Source organism: Camelus bactrianus, chromosome 7, assembly GCF_048773025.1.
Source record: "Camelus bactrianus isolate YW-2024 breed Bactrian camel chromosome 7, ASM4877302v1, whole genome shotgun sequence".
NCBI classification, from domain to species: Eukaryota; Metazoa; Chordata; class Mammalia; order Artiodactyla; family Camelidae; genus Camelus; species Camelus bactrianus.
In genome coordinates this window covers 13587027-13614752 of record NC_133545.1, presented here as the reverse complement: position 1 = coordinate 13614752, position 27726 = coordinate 13587027, and the positions used below count along the sequence as shown (strand labels likewise).

The following is a 27726-nucleotide window of genomic DNA, read 5'->3' as shown; positions in this document are numbered from 1 at the left end:
CTGTGGGCTTGTAGCCTCTTTCTGAACCCTTGACCCTTGACCCTTGAATATTTCTGTGGCGAAAGCGCACCCACCTCAGAGAGACTCAGCTCAAAGAAACAGAGGTGCCATTTCTGGCAAACCAGCTTGTCCTAGCTCAAGGCAGGGACGTGGGAAGGCAGTCCCGGAAGGAAGGAAACATGCACAGAGGGACTTATGACTGAACTGTGGCTCTGTCGCCGCTCACCATCCACGTGGTCAGACCAACAGGCAGGAAGTTCATCATGAAACTTACATGTGATTGAAAAGGCTGAGAATAACGCCAAAAACCATCTGGACAATTCCCAGGATCACCGACATCTTCATCTTATAGGAGTTCAAAAATGTCAATTTGTTTGAAGCCAGGTTCCAAATCTGGAAGAGAAATGTGCAAGAACCACATGAGATCAGAGTCTAGAAGTTCTCCCGGAGTTGGGAGTTAGAGCACACTCCCCTGAGTGAGTCACCCCCGGAACCACATTTTCAGTTTTTTGTCCAGTTCAAAACGTGCATTTTAGGCTCAGAAAAGAAAATGGACCAAACCCCTTATAAATGCAATTTTCATGACAAATACGTCAGAACTAATAGCGCCATTAGTAAAACATCAAGTAGCTGGAAGAAAAATAATCCAACATGATTTTTCCTCTGTTCTAAGTGAGAACACATTCTGAAACATTATGGCGAAATCTCAAACTTACCTGGGTTCCCTTATTACTCGTGTAGATGTCTGGCCCATGAATTTAGCCAATCCCTTCTTAATAATACCACCTTTACTCTGAATTTCTGTAGTGCTTCACATTACAAAGCACTTCCCCGGGCCCTTCTCAAGAAGCCACTTCTGTAGCCAACATTTATTGGCACTCTGGGGAAGACAGGGCTCCTGCCTCCTACACGGTCTGTGTTTTAAATAGAGCTGCCAGACGTCCACAGAGAGGGACGCGTGTGCCCTGCTCACACAAGACAGACACACCGAGGAAGCACCCAGAGTGGCTGGGGGGCTGGTCAGGGTCTCACCGTGGTTAATGGCCCCGGCCACTAACTTTCTTCTTCCCCACAGAAATCTCAAATGCCCACCCACATGCAAACAATTCAAGTCCTTGCTGCTACCTCTGACCCCCTCCAGAACATCAGGCATAAGCTAGACTCATCTGGAGGATTTGCTATACTGTTTCTCGGAAGTAACAAAGGCATGGGGTCTTCTTATCTTTCCTCCTCAACTACTTCCTCCTCCAAACTCCTTTGCTTCTGCTCAGGGGTCAACATCCATCTAGCGCAGCCTCAGCGGATGGTCTCCCTCCCCCTCCCCCATGCACACGCGCGGCAGGAACCACATCTCACTGATTCTGTCTTGACGATGTCCTGAGCGGCTGCCAGCCGAACAATCGCTAAGGGGGCTGCTGGGAAGATGGGCAAAGGAATTCCAGTAACAGGTGCCCCGACATCAGAGGCACCTCCACTACCCTCTCCACCTGCTTTGGCATCGAAGCTGCACCAAGCTTGCCCTCCGCCCTCTGCTTTTCCCTCTGCCCACCTGGTTGGCCAGTCCCTGTGGGATCACACGACACACTGAGGGCAGAGTTACCAGTGCACCGTAGACCCAGCTTAGACAAACTAAACACGTTCATGGATAAGTGCCAGGCACATACTAACCTCTGTAAGTGCATTTATCTCATTTAATTCTAACAAAAATCCTATGAGATAGATACAAGCATTCCCATTTTACAGATAAAGGGATTTATCATAATCTCAGGGAGATTGTTACTTACACACCCAGGAGAAATAACACAATAGCAAGTGGAGTGTTAATCTGTTCATGAACCAGAATCTGTTCTGGGTGTTTTACCTATAAAATTCATTTACTTTTCTGAGCAACTTTATGAGGGCTGTTATTATACCCATTTTATAGATGAGGAAAACAGAGACACAGAGATGTTACCTTGCTCAAAACTCACAAAGCAAGGAAATAGAAATGCCAAGATTTAAACACAGGCTGTCTGATTCTAAGCCTGGGCTTTTAACTATTGTGTAATGTTCATTGATTATGAAGTATTTACAAACACCTTGAGAAAGCCCCCTCACCTCTGCTGCCCAAATATTTTGTGATTTGATTCACAAATAGATGCTCAACACAGTTAACAAATGCAGCTATAGAAATTTACATGACGTAAAAATCAAACCCTTCGTGTATATGTATTAAGTGCTAATATAGGGACAGAAATGTTCTGTGAATGAGGTTATCTCTGGGGAATCAGACTGCAGGAACACGAAACATAGGAAAGACTACTCTTTCTTTTTGTTTTTTTATAATTTTCTCATTACATGGATTTTTGATCATACATATATCATCATTTTATAATAAAAAGACCAGAAATTTTCAAAAATCTAAATGTTACTAGGAAAAAATTAATTATTTTCAATACCCTGCCTTCCCTTTCACCCTCGCATCTTCCCTTTCTCCCTCACATCTTCCCTTTCTTTTCTAACTAGTGGGCAGATGACAAAATTGCATGCAGAGTAGAAACGAGACCACTCAGTTCTAAAATGTGAAATGCACTGCCCTCCCTTTGTCTGTGAGGAGCAGCACCGGGAAGACAGGGTTTGCGGGTGCATTAGATGTGGGCTATGAAAGGAAGAGACAGGACAGGAGGAGCAATGAGACTCAAAGCAGAGGAAGGTCAACCAGACCCTAAAACCACCCCTCCTCTACTCCCCAGCTGCCTGCTTGCTAATCATGACATTCCTTGGACCAAAGATAAAGCCTTCCCTCCCAGTCTACACAAATAATAACTTGCATTTATTCTTAGCACTTTGCAGCTGCCAAACCAGCTTTCAAGGACTCTACCTCTTTTGATAAAACTTAGAATGCAAGTGCCCCTGGGTGGCAAGCATAAACCAATCCTGGGTGATGCTGTTTTTATGGGGGGGGGGCGGGCAGACAGTGGGAGGACGCAGGAAAACTGAAGAGAAGATGACCACAAGATAGGAGGGACCAGAGAACCAATTTTATGGCCAGTACTATTACTCTTAACTGTCAGCAATTAAAACTGTGGTCCCACGTTCTCTTCCAACAAAAAGAGGGCAGAGAAAAGGTTTCTGGACTGCCTTCTGCCAAGTTCAGTTCTAGACGCCTGTGCCCATTTGGAGCACAAGGCCGCCACCTGGTGGTGATATGCGCTGGGCCCTCGTGTGTGTTGCTTTGCACGGAAAGGCCTATGTGTCTTCTTGAAATCCCTTTATATCTGAAGGCTGTGCAAGGAAGCACCTTGGTTTTGCTTGGCTCAAATCCAATTGAGGTAGATATTAACAAACAAAAGTTAACACTTTTTTAAAAAAATCTTGTATCAATTCCATGCAGTAAACGAAAACAAATATAAAAGCAAATCCATACTTTCCTAGGAAAAAGGAAAAGTTAAGCACCGCAAGAAAATGCCAAAGCTGGGAATTTGGTTAGGATGCTAAATTGCTTATCCAACCAAGGGCCTACTTTGCAGGCAACCAAGGGCCTTTTAAAGAAGCAATTGTTAACCACCAGGGGTATAATTGAGGAGAGACAGATGTTTGGGGAATTGAATGGAAAATGACCCAGGGGCTGGGTAAAGGGTGCAGGTAGGACTTTTACTTGAATCCAGTGCAGAAATCTCTAGGATACGTTATTCTATCTCAACACAAGTTTGTGGATTTGACAGGTTCTGGTACTTTCTTTTCCTCCACACAGAGATCTCCCTCAGCAAAACATTTTACATAACAAATATTTAACCTCAGAAGACATTAATTACCGGATCAATCCCAAAAGGGTATGGATTTCCAGAGTACACTCCCGGAACGGCTGGGTCCAGCTGTAAATACGGGTTTGTTCCCACTACCTTCATACTACAGAGGGAGGAAGGAAAAACAAAAACAAAACCAGTGATCAATCAGAGGTAGGACAAAGACGATGGTGCCATCAGTCATGAACTTGCAAACCAGCCAAAGCCCAGCTGGTGGTGCAACTCACCAGCTGGTTCATTCAATTATTCCACAAATGGGTACTAAATACCTACTATGCGCCAAGCATCGTCCTAGGTGCTGAGGCTACAGAAATTACCACCTGGCCCCCAAGGAGTTCTTACTTTCTCAAGGGCTTTCAGCCTGATGACGTACAGTAAAGAAGAAGTGACATTACATCAGAAAAGAGGCAGGGGGCAGAAGAGATGGGAGCATAGAGGAAATAAAACCCAGCCCTGGGACCAGCCTGGGAAATCTCCCCTGGGAGAAGGAAAGCCCGTCCCGGAGGAGGGAACCGACCTTCACACATACACAGACCCCTGAAACGCAGCCCCTGGAAGCTGTAGTCCATTGACTGTGTTTAAATCTGTGTCCCGTTCTCGCCCAGAAGCACAAGTGTCAATGGGCAGGAGTTTCTTATCATTTCTAACCTAAAGGAGTTGAGAATATTAGGGCTTAATTTTCCTTTTTTTTTCAAGAGCACACATTTGTGGAGGAGCCCAAGAATGAGTATTTGAAAGCATGAAGAACAGAATGTTGGCCACTTTGACAGGCTGCCTAGAAACACACTCCCTTCCTCCCACAGCTGAGATGCTGGGGGTATCTGGTAGCTCGGGGGTCCGGGGGGATCAGGAACCCCAGCCGTGCTGGCTGGGCCCTCCATGACCATGGAAACAGCTGGCCCTGACTGGCCATCCCAGACACAGGCCCCTGTCCGAACGACACGCCTTCGTGCAAATGGTTGGGTTTAATTAGCAGAGACGTGTTTGTGTGTCGACAAAGAAAAAAGGGAACTGGCCTGGTGCCCACAGCCGAGCTGCGGCCTCTGCTGTTGAACATAAACACTTCGCAGAACAACATCAGTGAAGGCCACCCGGGGGCCCTGATGGATCGAGATAAAAATAAGGCCGTTCCACGATCATATCTGATACCAAAAGGTGGGCATTTCAAAATAAGGACGTCGTCCAAAATACAAAAATCTCCAAACATTCCCTGATGGTCTCAGCAGCCAAACCCCCAAAGCCCTTCTAACACCCGTCCCCAGGGGGCGCCGTCTCCCTCTCTGAGTCAATAAAGCCAACCTCGGTGATCACACACGTTTCTGGTGGTCTGTGGCACCAGAATGTTATGAGAGGGTCTCAAGTCCCCTGCCAGGGAAAGCCGGCCCAAGACCTAGCCTGTGGCCGGCGACCACAATCAGCCCGCTCTGCCCTTCGCCTCTCAGGGGCGCCTCAGCTTTCCTTTGCCTCCTTGCTGGGGAGGGGCTGCTTCAGACGCTCCAGGCTTGGGCGTGAGGCTGAGCAGCTCTCACACTGGGCTGGGCCTCCGAAGGCCTGGAGTTGGGGCGGAGGTCATCTGTGTGTGCCCCAAAGACCAGCAATCCGGGCGAAGGGGAGGGGATAGCTCGGTGGTAGAGTGTCTGCTTAGCACATGTGAGGTCCTGGCTTCAACCCCCAGTACTTTCAATTAAAAAAAAAAAAGAAACAAAAATAAATAAACCTAATTATCCCCCCTCCAAAAAAGAAATTTAAAAAAAAATTTTCTAAAGACTAATATTGCAGCCCCGCCTGCAGAGTGACAGCAAGTGGCAGACTCAGGCTTCCTGTCACACTCAGCGCAGAGGACAGTTCATATAAACAGTCTGATGAAGTTATGCTGATTTAACATGTTTCAGATTCCACCCCTATGCTTATGAGCTTAAATCTGAAGAGCAGAACTAAGCCATTGGTCTTGAAAATCTAGGAAAGTTTCGCCCTTCCAGGCATCTCTTCAATTAGGATACAAATTACAAAGAAAAACCAAAACAAAGAAAACCCCACAGGTATCCCCGTCTATAATTGTAATTCTGGAAAATGTTTTCTCCTTCGTGTTTATTCACTTATTCATTGTTTAACATTCCTGTTCTCTGCCGAAGGGAACTGGACCCAGCAGAGGGACTGAAAGGCAATGCATGGAGCCTCTGTGACACCTCCACCTGCATTGTTAAGGTCCCTCGGAGCCCCACCGGGCACCAAGCCCGCAAACGCACTTGGGAACACGCCACGCCAAAAGGAGCCCTGCACTGCATCTTTCCTAGCTGAGAAACCCTAGGACGAGACGGATTGTGTATTGTCTCCCCCACTGATGATGCCAAGTGTAGATGTGGGTAAGCAGGTGAAACCCCTAAAGTATCTTAGAAAAGTGTAAGTCCTTCCAGGCTTGAGAGAGAAAAGACGGGAGGCGAGGCTGCAGATATGCCCACACATCTCTGCCTTCACTCTCCTCCAGTGCCCTCCTGTCACACTTTCAGCTGGAAGTTCCAGAATGAGACAGAGAAGCCCAACGTTGACTGGAGGAAGCTGGGCGGGCGGACGGGAGGGCACCCGAGAAGTAGCCGAAACTGCTGTGGCTTTCTCAGGTGTGCGACACAGACAGCCCAACATCCCCCAAGATCACAGCGGTCAGCATTTCCACGTGCTTCCCTTCAAAGTCCCCTCTCCTCCACTGCCCTTCTCTCTTCCCACAATTCATCACCCTGACCCACCTCTCAAACTCAAGAATCTTCCTCCCCACAAACATCTCCATTCCTGAAGCTCTGTTTCCGTTCTGATGACTGTGTGTGTGATGGACGGCACCCTGGCTGCGGGACGCCTGTGGGAGGTGTGGTTTGTGGGGACGTGGAGAGCGTCCACGTCTCTCTTCCCTGCAGCCCAGACCTCTCCTCACCAGCCACCCCTCCTACCCCCGCCTTCCTCACTCTGTCAACCACAAATACAGGGAACCAGCATCACAGAACTCACCGTCCCCTCCTTTGCTTTTAACATTGAATCAATCTGCTCAGGGAACCAATCATTCATATAGTTCAACACCTGCATCAGCCTTTTGTAAAGCCAACCCTTCTCTCCCAAGTGCCTAGGTGCATAATTCCGCTCTTCCTCAACTCCCTGCCAAGCAGGATATGTTTCAAATGCCACCTTCTTCTCCTGGAAGCCTTGCTCCCAGGGCTGCTCCTCTGATGCCCAGTTTATAGCTGCCCCACCACTGTTTCCACACCAGTGCCTGGCATGGGGGATGCTCCCCATGACTCACACTTAATTGAGCTGAAGTTTTAAAAACTATTTCCACGCATTACAGTCACCAGCACAGTTACTGAGGAAGTGGCCTAAGGTCTCACACTCAGTAGATGAAACCAAATTGTTTGTTGAGGGGGTGGGCGCACCACTGAGCAGAGCCAGGCGTAGAATCCCCCGGCCAGGAAGACCATCACTGCGGCCACCGGATGGCCAGTGAGCAACCCGTCCCTGTCCGGACTTACTTCCATGTGCCATTTCTGAACATGGGCTGGACACTCCAAGAGGAGCCGAAGATGCTGAGAGACTTGGAGAAGCAGTCATTGTAGATCAAGCCCGTGTAGATGGAGAAGATGCCCATGAGGAGGATGAGATAGCGTCCGTGGAAGAAGGTGTTCCAGATCTGGCCTCGGGGAGACAGAGGACGACTGTCAGTGGGCTCTGAACCCGGCCCCGGGGGCACGGGGGTTAAAGGGTGTCTCCAGCCCCACTGGCACAGCCCCAGTGCGGCACACGGGCATCCTGCACAGAGGGGCCACGGGGCGAGGCAGATGTCAGAGTGATCCCAATAGAACGGGCACACACATCGTGAGCTTACACGGGTGACTCAGTACAGTCTTCAACTGGTAGTTGTTACTGTGGAAACAAAACCTTATAAGCCTCCTATTCTTTAATTCAGCCTTGGTTAGAAAATGTAACTGAAGGAGAAGCTCGGGCTTCACCTGTGAAGGAAGGGACGTGAAAGTGGGCGGCTTCTGTTTCTCACGTGCTTCCAGGGCATAAGAACGGAGCTGCCTCGGGCAGGGGGCGGGCTGGGGTACAGCTCAGGGGTAGAGCGCATGCACCGCATGCCCGAGGTCCCAGGTTCAATCCCCAGTACCTCCACTAAAAAAATAATAATAACAACAATTTTTCAAAAGTAAAATGAGGGGGGGAAAATGGAGCTGCCTCATATGCTGCTAAGTTTTATGGCAAGTTAAATCTGCACTCATTGTGGGTCTCATTGGAACACCAAGCCTCTGTCTAAGCACATCCACTGAGAGCAAAGTGCTTTCTGTAATACTGGGTGACGTGTATCGACCATTCTCAGAAAGGCTAAAGGATAAGTTTGAGACTTCAAATATTTATTATAGGAAAGCACATCTGATCAAGTGCTTGTCATGGAAAACTATATTGGCCATCGTTTGATTCTCCCACTAACCTTGCTTTTGACTGACTTGCTATGACATGAGCGAACTAGCTCGAGTTAAGTCAACTTAATTTCAAGGTTGCAGATAATTCTTAAAATCACGAACATAGATAAAAGCATCTTTCCCGTTTATGAAATGTGTGACCATGGACATAAAGTGATGCTGACTGATTAATCTGGAAACAACGCAGACTTGAGTTGTCTCACCCTTCACAACACTGTGAAGGGTCTTCACGGAGAATGTGGAAACCTTGAGAAGTCACGATATTCAGAATTTCTCAGTGTTTCATAAAAATGCTGATCGTGGGCTGATTGTAAGAGAAAGGTTCAAATATGAAAGAATATCTGTGATATTTTGAGTGAAAAAAAGGAGGTTACAAACTAATATGAAGTATTTGATCCCAAATTTTGAAAATTACATCCCTGTGTATAAGCACAGAAAAAAAATTATGATTTTTCTCTAGTAGTTAGATGATTGTACTTCCCCAATTTTTATAATGAATGCATATTGCTTTTATAATCAAAGAAAAAAATCAATGTTAGGAAAAAAAAAGTAAACGAAAAGATCAATGCCTCGTCAAGCAATGTACAAAAAAACAAAGATGCTGGAAGGAACTGCACCAAACCATCTAAAGGATTATCTTTGGCCAGGAGTTTTTATGTTGAATTTTGGTCCTTTTCATTCCCTGTCTTTCCCTTACTTTTTATAACAACATGTTATTTCCATGGTGAAAACAACATACACATTTTTACTGTTCCACTTAGAACCGCCAAGAACCAAGGCGAGACATTTGATGGACACTCACCTCATTGTTCGTCTTCTGGGAGAGCAAGCGTCTCTCATTAAGGACCATCCAAAGCGCTGCCAGCAGCATCACGATTCCGTGACCACAGTCTCCAAACATCACGGCGAACAGGAAGGGGAAAGTGATGATGGTATAGGGAGCTGGAGAGGTGAGACCCACAGCAGCCTGAGTCCTCCCAGCCTGGGACCCACATCAAAGATTTCTCTATCTCACTCCACGATCTCCAAGGTGGTTCCTGTGTCTTTCTGAGCCTGTCTTCCCTCACCATCCCCACCCCTGCCACCCACTTAGCTCCTACAAACATTAGCTCATCAGTGAATAAGCATTATTATTCCCCACTTCACAGATGTGCTGAGTTTTGGGGTGACTAAGTGACCTTCCCCAAGATCACAAAGTTTAACGGGATTTAAAACCGGTTTTCTATCTCTTAAGTGCTTTCTATACTCTTTCCACCAGCACCATTTGCCTGCTTCTCCACCATTCACACGCACCTCATGCCTCTAGCAGTTACCCCGGGCCCCTCAACCTGAGGTGGCCGCTGCTGTATGGGCCACAAATTAGACTGGGACTCAGGCTGGAGAGAAACAGCACCATGAATTGCTTGGCTAAAGGGCATCTGGTCGACCCTTTTATTTTACTAACAAGACTTAGTGACACAGTTTACGTCAGGAAGAATCCAGTCTTCCTAGTCCAAGCCCTGTGTGCGCCCCTCTCTCCCACACAACTACGGGACTGTGAAAATGCCTACAGATGATCCTACAGATTGAATCGATAAGGACGCAAGAGCTGAATCTGACTGCCTGATAAATCTACAGTTTAAGGGAAAACATGTGAAATCTTGACCAAGAGCAAATCTTTCACTAATCACCATTTACACAAGACAACACAGATATTAGGAAACTGAATAAGATTTTAGGAATGTCACCATTCAAAGCAGTCAACTGCCTGGGCCACCTCGGGGATAAATCTTACCTAGTTGTGCAACATCAGACCCCTTTACCTGGGTTCATCTCCCGGTAACAGCCTACACCATACGCATCGACAATATTCTGGAAGCCAGCTGTGAATTTATTGGTCCTGTTAAATGTGGGAGGAGCTGTTTTAGACTGCACTGCTGTCATGATGGGGACCATGGAGGAGCCACTCAGTTCCTGCAGAAAGAGCATACGAGAAACATGTAAGGAAGACAGCCTTGGGCTGGGTGTTGGCACATGGATCCCAGCCCAACTCCTGCCATCACTTACTGGGTGAACTTGGGACAATTTCTTGACCTCTCTGAGACTCAAGACTTATCTGTAAAGTTAGTGCGTATCTAATTTATCTTACAGGAGAGTCATCAAGAAAGTAGAGTTCCTCCTGATCCTCTGGCAATTTCTGTTCTCCCGCTCCTGCAAACATATATGCTACGCCTAGTTCTGAGCCCTCTTTTCTTTCTTTCTTTCTTTCTTCCTTCCTTCCTTCCTTCCTTCCTTCCTTTCTTTCTTTCTTTCTTTCTTTCTTCTTTCTTCCTTCCTCCCCTTTCCTTTCCTCCCACTAATTCTCTCAAGAGTTCATTCACTTTCCTAATGTTGTTCCTATTTTCCAAACAGCCCTGACCCTCACCCAAATTTTAATTCTTTTTTAACTGCCTGCCTATGCTTTCTAATGCACATGTCTCAGCAACCCCACAAAATCCAGGAACCTTAGACTAAACTCATCAACTTGCCCCAAAGCCAGGCCCTCCCTTGACCTCTCTGCTCTTTGAGCAATCTCCAATCTCCAGATGCCTGAAACTTTGGAATCATCACATCTGTCCCTTCTTTTGCTTCAGTCCATCACCAAATCTTGCTAATCGTCCCCTTCAAATCCCTTCTCATCTAGCCTCAGAGCCACCGGCCTGGCCCCAAGCCTCACCATCGGACTCCAGTCTCTTTCACTTCCATTTAGTGTATACCCCAGACTGCATAATACTTCTTTTAATAAAACAAAACAAACAAAAAGCACTACTTTACTCAAGTTTCCCTCCTACTCAAAAATATTCAAAGGCTTCCTATTACCTAAAGGATGAAATCAAAACTCTTTAGTTTTATAATCAAGACTTCTTTACAACAGGATGTAAATCCTCTAATTACACCTTCACCCTCACTAGTTCTCCACGGAAATCAGCCAACTCCACACTAGCCTTCTCCCTTCTTCACTTACCCAAGTATTAACAACTTTCCTGCTCACCCCCTGGGAACCTTCTGGTCACTCCAAACTCCAACAGCACTTACAAGGTGCACACTCAGTGGGACTTAGCACCAACTAAATGAGTGCCCATTCGATCCTCCTAACAACTCAATGAGACAGCATCACCACAAACCTCACTTTACAGATGAGGTAACTAAGGCACAGAGAGATTAAGTAACTTCCCCAAGGTCACACAGCAAGTGGAGGAGACCCACCCTCTATTTTTATATACCTTTTCGTATGTGTGATCATGATCTCCTTGAGGGCAAGGACTTCCTCCTTTTTAAACACACCCTCCAGCAGCTGACATAATGCCTGGCAGAGAGGATTTTTCTCTTATTGGTAATGCTGATCATGACAGCTATCCGCTTCCATTTCTCTCCACATCTACACACACAGGGCCTCTACTCCTAGCTGGGGAAACATTTTAATTATCTCAGAGGACTGAAGACACTAGAGAAATCGTCCTAAGTGGTCCTGCAGAAGTCTGACCCCTTCATGATTACAGGATGACACCGTTCGGTTCAGAACCCTGAGTTAGGACAACACCTCCCCAATAGCCCTGCTGTCTTACCCACACTGCCGTGAAGTGCTTCTAAAATGCAAACTGGATCGTGTCAGTCCAGCATGGGGAGACATACCACTATATAGTCCATCTGTCCGTCAGGACAGGCCTGCAGCCTCTCCCGGACCTCCTTCCCAGTCTAAACTTGCCGCCCCCTCCCTCCAGCCGCTGGCCTCAGGTGGGCCTCCACCGTGTGCTCCCCCCACCCCTCTCCAACTGCTCACTGACCGCCCATCCACGTTCAGCTCATGCACTCCTCCAGGAAGCGTCCGGCCCTTCCCAGTCTGGGTGAAACACTCTCTGTAAGTTCTCCATCCGGGCAGTGACCAGCCCATGATGTGGGGACGTTTGAATCTTGCCCCCTGGCTACAGAACTGTGGTCAAGTTGCTGTTACTTTCTGGGTCTCAGTTTCCTCATCTGTACAAAGGGGATAAAGACAGAGCCTGCCTCCTAGTCCAACCCCACCTCAAGGCCTCTACCTCCAGAACTTTCAGCCTGACAGCTCTTCCTCTCACCCCGCCCCAATCCTCCCGTGACCTTTAGGAAAGTCTGCTCCAGTGCCGCCTCCCCAGAGGGGCCTTCTCCCCAGCAGCCCTATAACCATACTGTAAAGACCCAAACCTTCAGGGCCCCACAGGTCAAGCCATGAGCTCCTCTGCTCTCACCAGATACGCCACCCACCCAGCAGGAAAGGCTCCCCACCCAGCTAGTTCTCCCTTCAGCCAGATCAACGGCACACTGCCCAGCCTTCATTCTAATGAGTTTCACCTCCCTGCCACCCCAGAAAATCACTCAAACAAGATAATCACATCCTCCCATGGAAGCCAGGGGTCCTCTACCCTCTCGTCACTATAAAGCCTGCCTCCCATAGCCCCTGCTGGTTCATTCTGCTTGCAAGAGCAGGTCCCAAGTGGAACCTCCATGTGGCCCTGTGTGACGTGTGCTGTCCTCCCCTGGGCTGTGAGTATGTGTGACTAATAGACCGCGGCCACGCCCACCTGTCCAGTGTCAGGTGTCACGTGCTTGTCCATCTTGTACTATTTAGGGTGAAGTTTCCCTTCTTCACCAACGGGGTGAATAGGTGATTGGACAGGGCCCCCACTTCACACCCCCTCCTTCACCATCCCCCCGCTTCACTTCCTGTCCACCACACATCACTCACTGCCTGAAACCACGTTAGTTATGGACAAGCTTGCTGTGTCTCCCTTTCCAGGAAGTCTACCGGAGCAGGGCCTTGTTCCACCAGCACAGCCGTAGATCAGTGAGCATCCAGAGAGATGACTCAGGAGCGCCGTGAGGGACATGCCTGTGGTCTCCTCCCTGTGCTCTGGCCGTTACTGCGGGTGCCTGCTTATCTGTCTTTCCAGCCAGACTGAGACCTTGACCTCCACACGGTAAAGGCTGATACCCCCAGACACAACTAGCAAGGTGACGGCACATCAGTGCTCAGTGCACACTCGCTAAGATCAAAGAAATGTTGCCTATTTGTCAAATGAGGAGGAGCTTTGGACATGTGCCCAAGCGCTGGGTAAGGACTGGAGGTCCTTAAAGGAGACAGTCCTACCAGGTGATGTTCACAGGAGGCTGAGGGCCTCCGAGCACCTGGCAGAGGGGCTGCTGAGGCTGGACGTGACTACCTGTCCACCCCCTGCCCCACCAGCCACTCACCATGCCTTGCTCCAGCGCCTTCTTGATGCGCAGGGCATCTGCCACAGGGAACCAGATCTCGGCGATGACACACTGCTGGGTGACATCGATGTTGCACATGTTCAGGATGTGGTAGACGGCCTTCACCTTCTGCACTTTAATGACCCAGGAGTGCCAGCTGGCGGCTGCTTCTTGCAGGAGGCGCTGACGGTGAGACTCCGTTTGCGTGATGACCTGGGCAGAACAGCGCACAGCCAAACAAGGAACACTCATGGAGATGGCCGACGGCATGGCGACCCTGGAGGCTCCTCAGGCACCAGGGCTTCCTCTGCTCTTGGCTCCCTCCCCTGGCCCACAGCTCTCACCTGGCTGTTAATGCTCATGAGCAGTGTATCTCCCCTGCTAGAGGTTAAAACCTGCAGGCAAGGGTTGTATCTTTCTTTTCTTCTCAACTCCTTACAGTACTCTTACTGTAACATGCTGAATTGTGTCCCCTCAAGAGATAAGTTGAAGTCCTAACTCCTGGTAACAGTGAATGTGATCTTATTTGGAAATAAGGTCTTTCCAGAGGTAATCAAGTGAAAATGAGGCCTGCCCTACTCCAGTATGACAGGTGTTCTTAGAAGAAATTTGGACACTGAGGCACACAGGGAAGAACACCCTGCATGATGGAGGAGGCAGAAACTGGAGACGTGCATCTACAACCCAGGGAACACCAGGGACTGCTGCCAACCGCCTGAGGCCAGGATGATGTCTTAGTCTATTCTGGCTGCTCTAATAAAAGACCATATAGACTAGACTGGCCATAGACTGGGTGGCTTATAAACAATAAACATCTGTCTCTCATGGATGAAGGCTGGGAGTCAGACCAGAGTGGCAGCATGGTTGGATGAAGGCCATCTTCCGGGTTGCAAACTCAATCATCATTCTATCCTCCCTTGGCGGAAGAGGCTGGGGAGCTCTCTGGGGTCTCCTTTATAAGGGCACCAGTCCCATCCATGAGGACTCTACCCTCATGACCTAATCACCTCCCCAAAAGGCTCCACCTCCTGACACCATCACCTTGGGCATTAGGTTTCCAACATACAAATCTGGGGGCGACACAAACATTCAAAGCACAGCAGAACAGGCAGGGGAGGATGCTTTCCTAGTGCCTGCAGAGGAAGCCTGGCTCTGCTGATACCTTGATTTCGGACTTTCCACCTCAGGACTGTGACGGAATAAATTTCTGTCATTTTAAGCCCCCCAGTTTGTGGTTGTCTGTTACAGCAGCCCCTAGGAAACTAACACACCTGTCAAAACGCCTTATATATCATCTCGCCAACAAATGACAAATGAGGCAATAAATGGAAGGCTGAATAGGCAATTGTGCCCACACAGAATTTAGTTAATGGAATTCATTTCTGTTCTGGTGATACAGTAGAGTAACCCTTATCAGTAACCTTTACACGTGGCTACCCAAGTCATCCGGAACATAAGCATAAGTTTAGCATAACTTCTTTTCCATTCTCCTCCTGAAGTTTGATAAAAATCTAGGAGAGTATTTGGGGAAAAGGGCTTCAAGGGTAATTGCTTCAGAGAAACGCAGTCTCCTTGACAAGTGACAAAGAGGGAACACAGAGGATCAAAGAAATGAAACACAGATTTTTCTCTGGAAGATAAAGATGTCTGTTAGCCTGAGTTCTGAAACCACACACACACACACACACACACGCGCGCGCGCCTGATTCCTAGAGACACTCATTGAGAGTCTGGAATTGCACTGACCAATCCAGCAGCCACACAAAGTAAAAATTAAACTCCGGTTCCTCCGTTGCTCCAGCCGTATTTCAAGTGCTCAGTGGCTATCACGCTGGACTTGCAGATTACACAACATCACCGCCACCACAGGAAGTTCTGTCGGGCAGCCCTGACCTAGAACCCACGACCTGCCATAGGCCCAGCTGCTTTTGGTGACTGGTTACTTGCAAAGCTTACTGAAGAAAGTCACATGTGTTGAGGGCCATCCTAGGTGACGACAGGTTTTACAGGAGGATGTAAATTGACAGTGTGTTCATATTGAAACCAGACCCACTGTCCTGACAGAATTCATTGGCTGGCTCACACAACTGGGCAATTCACTGGAAAAAGAATCAGCAAGTTGGCTCTTTGACTTAATTGGCTAGTTAGTCATATCACAGATGCAGCCTCGGCCAGTCTGGCAACAAAAGGCTCCTTTCATCAGACCAGGGTGGGTACCTGAAGGCCGACCAGGGCTCTGGCTAATTCTAAGCCCAGCAAAGCATCACTGACATGCAGAATCATCACCGCAAGCTTACTGAACACTGTTGCCTAATTATGAAACCCGCAGCAGGAGCCAGAAGGGCATAGCAAACATTCCAGCCAGCCTCGGAGCCAGAACTCAGGGAGACAGGACTTAAAAGGAAATGGCAGGGGGGAAGGTATAGCTCATGGTAGAGTGCCGTGCTTAGCATGCATGAGGTCCTCGGTTCAATCCCCAGGACCTCCATGAAATAAATTAATTAGTTAATTAATTAATTTTTAAAAACCTAATTACTTCCCCCACCCCTAAATAAAATGGCAGGTGAATCCCAACAGCAGCCCCCAGCTGCTGTCACATGCCCAAACTGACACTCACCGTGACTAAATCTTCCAGCCTCATGTTGACACCTGCCAGCATCTCTCTGCGCTCCGCCGCCGGCTCTGGACAGGGGTATATGGTGGCTCGAAACCTGTGTTTCATACATTCCAAAGGACACACTTGGGTTATTGCTGAAAAGCCTCCAGCACGTCCTCCTCCTCCGCTAAGCCGTCATCTGCCGACTTGGGTTAGATCGCCGCCTTCCCCTAAGATAACCGTCTCCTCAGCAGTCGGAAACTGTCTGGGTCATAAGGTTCCCAACACATTGCTCGCACTATTTGAATTAAAGCTGTGGTTCTATCATATGAATGAATGTCGCTCAAACCATAAAACCCAGGAACTGTTATGTAAATAAGACTCCAATGAGCTTGATTTATCTCTTCTTCTCCCTAGAATTTATTAATTAATGTCCTTCTCCACTGAATTTCTGCTTCTAAGACGATTCTGTAACATAGCAACCGCTTAGCAGGCATTGGTCTACTCTGTAGAAACCAATCAAGGCGGGTAAGAAGGAATAAACTGAAATGGTGAAAATGTCTTTTAGTTACCTTTAGCTTCTGCTTATCAAGTCCTCTCTGTTCCTATTCCCACAGTTACTAAAAATCAGTTGCATTTTTAACACTATCTTGTCAAATGAGGGGAAGTTATTCAAAAACCCTAAGGGACCTCAAGGAAGCCCCATTCGAGAGTATTTTGCGCTGCACACCCCCCGACCGAATCCTGACCCAAACCGCTGGCGATCTTACCCATCACAGATCTTCCTGATCTTCTGCCTGAGCTGCTCTCCTTGATAAAATATGATGAATATATTCTTTTTAATTTCTTCTCTCTGGAAAATCAGACCAGTAAAAAATAGATTTTCAGAAATGTAAAAACTTGTTTAAATTTAAAATGGGAAACCTGCAGCTTCTTCCAGTTGATTCAAGTTCATAAATCGCTGCGGTTGAAGGCAAGGCCACTGAGGCAGGCTGGACGGGACCCTCAGGGAGGCTGATACAGCCGTAAAGCGACAGCCTCGCCATTTGCTACACTAGTTGGATCACAGCTGAGCCTTGTACTCAGTGCTAAGTCCTATACTTAAAAGACGTGTTAATAAACAAAAAAACATCCAGAAGAGAGGGACCAGGATATTGCTTAAGATAAAACAAATAAAATAGAGTGAACTCATGCACAACATCCACATTTCAGGGGTGAGTGGGTGTTTGATATTTAACAAAGGTAGAGCCGGGTCTAAATGTTTGACACACACTCACTGTATGCCCATGAGAACACTGATTAAGTGCAATTTTAAAGTCCAGGTTTGGCGTTTCACAGGAAAGGGCAAATAAGCATCTCACAAGCGTATATAAAAAAGTTCAACTTTTACTGCAGCAAAGAGATACGCTCTTTTACTCTTAGTTACTTTGGGGTGGGAGGTAAAGGTAAAATTATGAAACCCATTGTTGGAAAAGTGACAAATCCAACACACCCATCACACACCATTCATGTATCAGGTATCACTGGACTCAGGTGTGACCCTACGGAAAAGCCATTTGTCAGGACCCATCAAGGGTTATGAAAATGCCCACCCCCTTGAAGCCAGCGATCCTGCTTCCTTGAATTCACATTGTAGAAGCTGTTCAAAAGAGAATAAAAATCCACATGCTTGACCATGCTTATCATAGTGCCTATATTCTTCAGGAAAATTGGAAATATTAAAGCGTCTAAAAATAGACAGTTAATGTCACATCAACTCAATGGAAATATCAGGCATCAATTGCAAATAAAATCAGAATGAATCCTGTCTTTGGCAGTTGCTTGTGGGAGCAGGGAAGGGCATTTTAAGCTTTGGGGAGCCGCCTGCTTTACATGATTTCCAAAGGTTCCCTCTTGCATGGAGTCCACCCCCAGCCCTTCTCTGAATCTCTCAGGTCTTTCTGTCTCTTGATCCACCAGAACCAGGAATCCATTCTGATCGCCTGTCATCTTCAGTGACCTTCAATGTCATGCAGCTAAACTCATCTTTTTCCAGGTGCTTACTTTATAATTTCTCTATCATCATGACTACTAGGTGTCAAAACATGCCTATGAAAGGTAATGATTCAATGTCAAATTTTAAAGGACAGATAGTAATATGGAAGGAAATTAATATACTTACCTAAAATCAAGAGAAGGCAAAAAGATGATTCCATGTTATTACTACAACCATGTTAAATTAATTATACCTGCCTGTGGCTATGGACTAGAGAAAAATAGTACAAGAAAAAAAATAAAAACAAAGACATTAGAATGGTGAATTTGGGGGGGGGGGTTAAATAAGCTTTTTTCTTGTTTTATATTTTATTTGCTTTAACTATGCAGTTGTTTTCCATGAAATAAAACAACTTTTTAGCCTCTCTTCTCAAAAGATTATGCCTCTTTGAGAAATAAACCCAGCTTCTTGGAATTAAAAAGTAAGTGGATTTAAATAGTAACCAGAAGGGTGGAGGACGCAAACCCTATGGAATTAGTAGCAATAACTGTGTGTAACTCAGTGAAGAGGCCCCTCGAAATCTTTGCTCGAAGCGTGTGGTCTGTGGACCACCAGCCGCTGCCAGCCTGTTAGGAATGTGGACTCCAGGGCCCCACCACGCAGACCCACTGAGTCAGAATCTGCGTCTAGCAGGCTCTTACATGCACACTGCACACTTACATGCACACATGCACAGTGGAGCACGTGTGGGGCACACTGGCCTGAATCAGTTCTCAGTGCTCCATGAATTAGACACAGCTGCCACCCTGGGAGGCACCAGCACAGCTAAGCTTCTAGGAACTGGATTAGCCACGTTATTTGGAGGAATGAACACTTCTGAGGTGGTAACAAGAATCAGTCCTTGGAGGGGAGGGTACAGCTCAAGCGGTAGAGCACGAGGTCCTGGGCTCAGTCCCCAGTACCTCCTCTAAAAAATAAAATAAATAAATGAAGAAAACCTAATACCTCCCTCTTCAAAAAAGGAAAAAATATTTTTAAAAAAGGATTAGTCCTTGAATTGACATTTCATAAGTTTTTTTTTTTTTTTTTAAAGGAGGGATTGGGAGAAAGGAAAGGAGAATAAAAGGAAATAGACACTCGCTTCATAGAGCTAAAGACACAGTGTTTGAGATAACAGAACCCTCTGGTGAGGGCTCCAGGAAGTTGAAGAGAACGTTTTCTGCAGCCTGATACCCACTGTGACCGGATCTTCCAGAATCGTGTCCATCTCAGTGAACTTCAGGTAGATGTTTCCCCGGCAAACTCGCCACAGCAGCCTCTCAAAGGAAGCCATCCTCTCCCTGTTGATCACACCAGCCGTGAACCTGGGCAGTCACAAGAGGAGACGCCACTGAGGCGCAGGGAGTGGGGTGCCGGCTGCAGGCCCTGTGGGCTGTGAAGATGGGCAGCCCGAGGGGGAAGCCCACCGCCCTTTGAGCAGAAGCAATAACACAGCCCACCTGGCAGGGGTCACAAGGCCACTCTGCGTCCCAGCCCCAGCTTACCCCAAGTTCCCTTTGACATGTGGAGGTTTGCTTAATTATCTCAATACTATACATTCACTTATTTGCAATTAAAAATATGATAGACCATTCATTATAGCGTTGTAGCTAAAGGAAGCAAATGTTCAATCTGCCCACCAATGGTCTGTCTGCATTTGTACAAATAAGGTAGTAAGCATGAAGGATATATACTGGTTTCTCTCCATCTTTACTTTTACAATCATCTAGGTATCTAGACAGTTTCTGACCCAAAATTTTCATATTAACTTTAAAATGGTTACTTTCATTGGCCTATTACTTTAAATGTCCATGGATCTTGTATTACCCTCTGATCAAATATTTCCAACACGTATTTTCCTTTCCGTTTCAAATTCAATGTCTAGTGCCTCAAATAGCAGGCCCCCAAGTATCTACAGAATAAAAAACTAGTATTCCAAAACCCATTACTTTCATCAGTTTTGCTTGGACACTAAGTGAAATCGCACCATTCTGAATCACCACACATTCGAGTGGGTGTCACCACATCACATTGCTGCTGCTTACGGAAGACATGGTCGCATAACTATCTCATTTCTAATTACACTTCAAACTTCACACTCCAAATCTGCTTCATTATTAAAACAGTATTTCAGAGGCAAGGGGAAAAAAAAAGGCGTGTATCCCATAGCCTTGTTCCAAAGCCAGGGAACAGCTGAGAAATCCCATCTAAATAATTATTATTACATCCTTCCCGTGTGGATATGATACAGACACTGCACTCTTCAGGCTCCAGAATGTCAGTATCACCAATAACAAGGTAACACTACCTGTAACTCCACTGACCTCGTTAGGTTAGACCTGGGTTTATTACTGGATGGAGGGCTTATAGTCGTGTGAAATAGTCTTAATGCCAGCCGCTATTTGTTCATTCATTCATTCATTCACTCAGAGAACTCTGCCACACGCCAGGCATCGGGCTATATATGGACCAGGGACCCATCTACATGTAACTTTCAGAGCACGGAGTGTCACTAACCCCAGCTTTCCACTCATGTATGCAGGCGTAGGTCTTAACTCCAGGAGACCGGAAGTGTCTTCCATAAAGAAATCATCAGCTAGATTGGTTTCCGTCTGAAAGTCAAAGAATCACTATTTTCTTTTAAGTGATTTGAGACTAACTTAAAAGCACCCATACCTCATGGTTTTGTCTGTTTTTAAGGATGCTTTAATTCTCCACAAGTACATAGAATCCAAAAGGTAGAATGCTCCTTGTCAGAACAAAAAGCCTCCCCATTTTCTTCCTACCAAAATCACAGATCTGCTCAAACTAACCGTTGTGCTCTGTTCTGACTTCCACACCTGTCTGGGCCATTTTGGGTGCACACTATTTAGTAAGCAGCTCAATATTTTTGCACTCAATTCACCCAGTGCCACATTCTACCCCATTACCTTCCCTCACCCATGGCGTGACCATGGGACAGAAACAGTGCAATGTATTCAGATTCTAAACTAGTCAGTTTTCCAAACAGAAATTTGAGGATTTGGGGGAAAGGGCCCTTGAATGAACAGTTCCCAAGTTATGACCTCAAAGAAGTCCTGGGTTTTCTTCAGGAGATATTTGAGTTCAGTCAGTTCTAGGAAGCTTTTCTTCAAAGCCTGATAGTTCTGATTGGCTTCCTGTAATTCTCCTTCCAGTTTTTCTAGAGTGGTCTGTGCAGGAGGGAAAAAGAAATTAAGCCAGGCAGAAATTGCTAGGACATTTACTGTGCATTAACCACAACAGATAACTAACTCCCCAAGAGGTAGTCAGTGCATGAGAAGGTGGCCTCAAGTCCAGAGGTCTCTTCCGTCAAACTCAACACGATTGTAGATTGTAGTTAGAGCCACAGTCACACAATCTCAGGAGTTCCATCACCAAATGGGGAGGACCGGAACACACTCTGAGAGAATGGAAGTGAGTGTCATCAGGAAGTCAAGGCATTTTGCCAAATCACAGGTCTCCTCCCCATTTTAAACACTGAATGGGGATGCTGGAGTGAATTTACATGTTGAGAATTCCTTCTGCCCCAACACTGTAATGATTCAGGAATAAATCTAGTGACAGGAAAAATTACCAACAAAATCAATAATCAGAACACAAAATCAATGGTTGAAATTATTTTTATAGATTAGTCTGAAAAAGGGTTAAAGGGGTTTTTTTGAATGTCCAAAGAGATAAATGAAGGCATTACTTCCACTAAAATGAAAAACAAGAAATTACTAATCAAACATGTCCTAAAGTGAAAGAACAGAAAATATTTTAAAAGAAGTATCTAGAAATTTTAAAAATGTCAAACATAGGTACTGAAATTCAAAATCCAGTAAGTGAAGATCAACTGTCTACTGGACACAACTTGTGAATGCACTACTGAGATTTAGCAAATAACTTAAAAATATGAAAGCTCATTTCTCATTTAACCAAATAACCATCAACAATAGAATGGATAAAGCGTGGTACATTCAGTGAAAGAAACACTACCCAGCGGTGAAAATGAATTAATTTCAGAAACATGAAACAATATGGCATCTTAAAAAATAAAATAATGTAAGAAAACAGCAATTTGCAAAAGAATAAACAGTATGCCTCATTTACATAAAGCTTTGAAATGTGCAAAGAAGCTACACCATATGCTATTTAGAAGACTAAATATGTGATAAAATTATGAAGAACCAAGGAAAAGAAAAATATGAAGTTTAGGACAGTGATTTTCTCCAAGATGGGGGTGGGGAGGAAGGGAAGGGAAGGGGTGGGGAGGGGTACACAGAGGGCTTTAAGAGCATCACTTGTGGTCACCTTTCATCTTATACAGGGTGGTGACACTTGGTATTCGCTATGTTATTATTCTTGTACCTTACATGTATTTACTAAAAATCCTATATCAAATCAACTATATCAATTCTTTAATAAAAACAATTAAAAATAAATCCATACTTAAACACATTGCAGTGAAACTATAGAACAAAGACAAAATCTTAAAGGCTATCAGGGGAAAAAAAGACATGTAATCCACAAAGAAATGACCATGGAACCAGCAGTAGACTTCATGGGAAAAATTTACTAACCATGGATCCTGAGATATTAACCATAACTATCATCTATAGTTTATAAACCTAGAGAAGAGGAGAAAGGATTGGAAGGTATCACAGAAAAGCAGGAAAGGGGGAAAAAAAGCAAAGGAGTGGTATAACACAGAGCCATTAAACCAGTAATCATAATAAATGAAAATGGATTAAGGTTACCTATTAAAAGATACATTATCATGCTAGTTTTTTTTAAAAAAGTCCATCTGAGACACCCTTACGAAAGAGATTAAACAAACAAAAAAAATACAAAGATATTCATGCAAATGTTAGATCCCATCTTCCCCCAAAAAAGCACATTAATATCAGACAAGATTGAATATTCAACATTTTGCAAGCATTTTTAGTAGAGAGAACTGCATAATGATCCACACACTCATCACCCAGCTTCAACTGCATCCCATCTCTCTCCCTTCCCCTCTCAGAAACAATCACTACCCTGAATTTTGAAAACTGACTATAGGTAGCACAAGTTTGGGGGGAAAAATGAAATCCTCATTTCTTAACCAACTGCTCTATCCTTTAATGAGTCCATTAAAAATGATGCTGCCATAAGAAGTATTTTAGAGAAGAGAGCAATGTCTGAGAAATGCTTTACAACATGACAGTAAATGAAAAAGTGGAAAACTATAATGTATATTATGGATACAAAGTTATGTAAAAATATTGCTAAGTATGAAAACAGAAAAACTAAGGCAGTTTTTGCTGAGATGGTAGATTTGTGGGTAGATTTTTTTTTTTTCTGGATTATTATTTCCTGTAGGAGCGTTAGGAAAGCCTCCCTGGAAATTCTACAAGGCAAGGGCCCGAGCCACTTGCGTACTGTTGCCAGAAGATGGAATCCAGGAGAAACGCTCAACTGGCAGGTCGGCTGAATCAATCAATCAGTCCCCGTGATCAACGGTCAGACAGACAGTAAGTACTCTCATAAGTACATGTTGTTTTTGACTGCATCTTTATAGTAAATAATATCTAGAAGGAAACTGCTGAGCAAAGACTGCTGGCACACACCTGACTGCCCCTTATCTAACTGGTTATGGCTACAAATGTATGAGTGTCCAGTTTCAGAGTCAGTCAGCCACTAACAAACTCACTGGTATGAATCGATTTTTTAAGGTACTATCTAAAACATAGAACCAACGTCAACTTGGAAACAAAATCACTTGTTACCTGTTTCACAAAAGCGAGAGTCTCCAAGCTTGTTAAGTGTCCATGTAAATCAAATACCCACCATTATTTGAAAAGGCTATTAAGACACTCCTCCCTTTTCCTTTGCATATCTGTGCAAGGCTGAATTAACTTTATATACTTCAATGAGAACAATGATTCTCAACAGATTCAAGGCAGAATAGACATGTGAAGCCAGTCTTCCATTAAGCCATGCCACACATTGAAGAAATTTGCAAACATCACTTTCTCACAAAAATTTTTGTCTTGGAAAAGACACTGATTTTTCATTTAAAAAAAGTTAACATGTAATATTAGAGTGAATTTTTAAATGAATTTTTAAATGAATTAATAAATAAAAAGGGGCAGAGGATATAGCTCAATGGTAGAGTGTGTGCTTGGCATGCACGAGGTCCTGGGTTCAATCCCCATTACCTCTATTTAAAAAAAATTTAAAATAAAATAATTACCTACCTCCCCCCAAAATAAAATTTTTTTTAATGTTTTACTTTTTAAAAAATTTTAGCCCTAATGCAGTAAATATCAATGAATATAATCCACATAAATAAAGCTCTTTTGGGATCCTAACCAGCAGGGCTGGTATTAGAAGACTAGCGATTAGACTGAAACCAGAGATGATTTTATGGAAATCCTATTCATATGAATTCAAAACTTTCTCTCCAAATATCCAGATTTTAATATGACAAGATCCAAAATGTTTTTGAGGGGAGCTGCCAATCACCTATTTCTGTTAGAGAATCTGAATGTATACTACTGATGGCTTCACCAATTTCAAGGATTTTAAGTTATCGTAAAAGAAAAAAAACAAAAGGAAACCCAGCCAGAGATAAGGTTCAACTCCATGAAGCTCCTCCCTACCTGCCCACCTCCCTTCCTCCTCCAAGGATAAAAAAAAATCAATTTTTTATCAAGCTCTCCAGGCCCTTCCAGGCTCTGCCTACCTTTTGACATTCTCTTCCACCACCTCACCCCTCCCTGCTCTCTCCACCACCTGCCCTTGAAGCTCCCAGAGGGCAAGGCCATGTTTCATTTTTCTCTAAGGTACTCTGTGCATGGCAGATACTCAGTGTTTTATAAAAGCAAGTGGACAGAGAGGGGAAAAAGAGGGGCCCTCCAGCCATAATGGTCTTGGCTACAGAAAACTCTTATCTTCTCATACTTGACCTCCTCCATTTGAGGAGGGGCCTCCATCCAGAGTGGACTCAATGCATCGGCTGTTTCCCATCAGACAGATAATTAGGAAACATCCCATTGGATGCAGGAATTCCACCAGGTATTTATCCAAAGGAAACAAAGTCTTGAGAAGGTATCGGCACCCCCATGTTCATTGTAGAATTATTTACAATAGGCAAGACATGGAAATAACACACGTCCACCCTAAGATGGTGATAAAGAAGATGCGGTCTATATATACCAAGGAATATTATTCAGCCATAAAAAGAAGGAAATCTTGCCATTTGCAACCTTGGATGGAACTTCAGGGCATTATGCTACGTGAGATAAGTCAGGTAGAGAAAGACAAATACTCTACGATCTCATATGTGGAATGTAGAACATTAAAAAAAGAAAGAAAGAAAGAAAGAAAAGCTGAATCCAAAGATACAGAGAACAGATTGGTGGTTGCCAAAGGCAGGGGTTGAGGGATGGGTGAAATCAGTAAAGGTGGTCAAAAGGTGCAAGCTTCCAGTTATAAAATAAATAAGTCCTGCAGAGGTAATGTACAGCATGATGACTATAATTTTCAAAAAGAAGATGAAAGAAAGAAGACATCCCATTGTGCCCGAGTAAGGTCTGTTCAGTGGCACCATATGGATGAGACTTCGCTGTCTGTAACCTCTTAGGCCCACAAAGGAACCTGCTCCTCCATGTGGGGTGAGCGTCCGTCCCTAGGGCTGCGTTGAGAGAGAAAAAGAGCTCTCTCCTGGAGCAAGAAGAGTGACTCTAAAAATTGCACAGCAGGATTTTCCCGAGGGGATAACACAGAAAAGTGGGCAAGCACACAAGTCCGTGTCCACGCCTTCAGCAACTGGGTAATGAGTCCATGAGAGGCTCTGAGTCCCCAGGACACGGGCTTCAGGACGATCCCCGGGAAGGAACCTACCTCCAGGGTGATCATTTCCCGAGGGAGAGGGGTGGGCGGGGACTTCTCCAGCAGTTGAATCTCAATCTCATTTTGCATCTGATCTTCCAGAAAACCTGAGGGATGAAACCCATCGGAGAACCCAAGGTGACTGTGTTTTCTCAGACTTCAGAAATGGGGTCAAACAGGTCAAGTGCCTTTCCCAGTTCAGCTGCCTAAATGGCCCTGGGGGCCTGTCACAGCAGCTGGACCCCATCTCTAACTTCCCCTACCTTGTTTGCAGGGTCACCTCAAAAAGTCTTACAAAAAGGGACATGTTTGGTGAAGGACATCAGTCCTGCAAACCATGTACCTCCCTGCCAGGTCGCATTTAGAAAGCAAGCAGAAAATTGACTTACGGAGAATTCTTTCCAGTGATTCACACCTTCTGACTTCATTCACAAATTTCCTTTGGAAGCGGCTCTCATTCACATTTAACTAGAGGAGGTAAAAAACCACAAGGCATGCCAATGCATTCTCTTTGCTTATTTTATTATTTTTTCTTACTGCTGGAGAATGTTGCTGGAATCATCTTCAGAATAGATATTTCCTTGCACAAGAAGGATGAGTTATAGGCAAAATACACCTTCATGTTCTTACACTCAGTCCTCCAAATGCCCCAGCTCTGGTCTTCTTACCCTTCTAAAAGTCCTCCCACAGCTAAGGTTTCCTTAATTTCATCTGCACTTACTACCCAAATACACTTGGAATTCCTCGATGGAGTCATGAATGTGACAGAACCTTGAAAACTGCACAGCTCCATGCAGTGTATTCTGGTCATCAACAAAAATTCAGCATCCTTGTGCTGGTGACCCTCAGTTCAGCCCAATAAATGTTATTGAGGAACTGCTCCATGTCAGGTCGTGAGCTTGGAGCTGGGGTCGCAAGGAACAAGACATAACCCTTCTCTGCAGGGCTTAGTTTTGACGCTGACCCTGGTGAGAAAGTAAAGAATCCAGTTTTCTAAACTGGATTCAAAAGATTTTGGTGAGGCTCTATAGCCGCCTCTGGGAAACGATGCCCCAACATCATACTCAAGACAGTCCAATGGTGACAGCTGGTAACCAGCCTATCACAGTGATCATTTTGAAATGTACAGAAATACTGAATCACTGTGTCATGTACCAGGAACTAACATAGTGTTGTAGGTCAATTGTACCTCAAAAACAAACTCATAGAAAAAAGAGATCAGATTTGTGGTTATTTATAGGGGGTAAGGGAAGGGGGGAATTGGATGAAGGCAGTCAAAAGGCACAAACTGCCAACTATAAGATAAGTACTAGAGATGCAATGTACATTATAAATGTAATGAACACTGCTGTACATTGCATATGAAAGTGTTAGTAAATCCTGCGTTCTCATCACAAAGAAAAAATTTTTTCTATTTATTCTCGTATCTGTCAGAGAAAATGGATGTTCACTAAATTTATTGTGATAATCATTTCATGATGTATGTAAATCAAATTATTATGCCATACACCTTAAATTTAAACAATACTATATGTCAATTACATCACATTAAAGCTGGAAGAAAAAAAAAATACGGTCTAGCCCAAGAATGTCACTCTACAGAGACTGTGGACTGACTCCAGGATACTTTTTCCTCAGACAGTGTAATCAGGAAGAATTAGAACAAGGTTTGCCCGTTGGATATATCAAATGCTTTGAAGATGCCACACAGGAAATAAAATACAATGCCATCTTAGTGACTGCATCAGA

The 27726-nt window shown here is 45.0% G+C and overlaps 1 protein-coding gene across 7 annotated transcripts in view; it reads right to left on the bottom strand.

Moving 5' to 3' along the window:
• Positions 1 to 27726, bottom strand: part of ATP6V0A4 (ATPase H+ transporting V0 subunit a4) — a 70235-nt gene that overhangs the window by 14559 nt on the left and 27950 nt on the right. For all 7 annotated transcript variants that reach the window (XM_010947488.3, XM_045510998.2, XM_045511000.2 and 4 more), the window contains 13 exons: positions 26367 to 26445; positions 25990 to 26084; positions 21165 to 21290; positions 20617 to 20711; positions 19298 to 19424; positions 16856 to 16938; positions 16107 to 16200; positions 13490 to 13702; positions 10048 to 10198; positions 9048 to 9187; positions 7298 to 7455; positions 3795 to 3888; positions 275 to 393 (listed from right to left, as the gene is read on the bottom strand). In XM_010947488.3, coding sequence (XP_010945790.2) covers positions 275 to 393; positions 3795 to 3888; positions 7298 to 7455; positions 9048 to 9187; positions 10048 to 10198; positions 13490 to 13702; positions 16107 to 16200; positions 16856 to 16938; positions 19298 to 19424; positions 20617 to 20711; positions 21165 to 21290; positions 25990 to 26084; positions 26367 to 26445 — 1574 coding nt within the window. The remainder of the gene's footprint in view (positions 1 to 274; positions 394 to 3794; positions 3889 to 7297; positions 7456 to 9047; positions 9188 to 10047; positions 10199 to 13489; positions 13703 to 16106; positions 16201 to 16855; positions 16939 to 19297; positions 19425 to 20616; positions 20712 to 21164; positions 21291 to 25989; positions 26085 to 26366; positions 26446 to 27726) is intronic.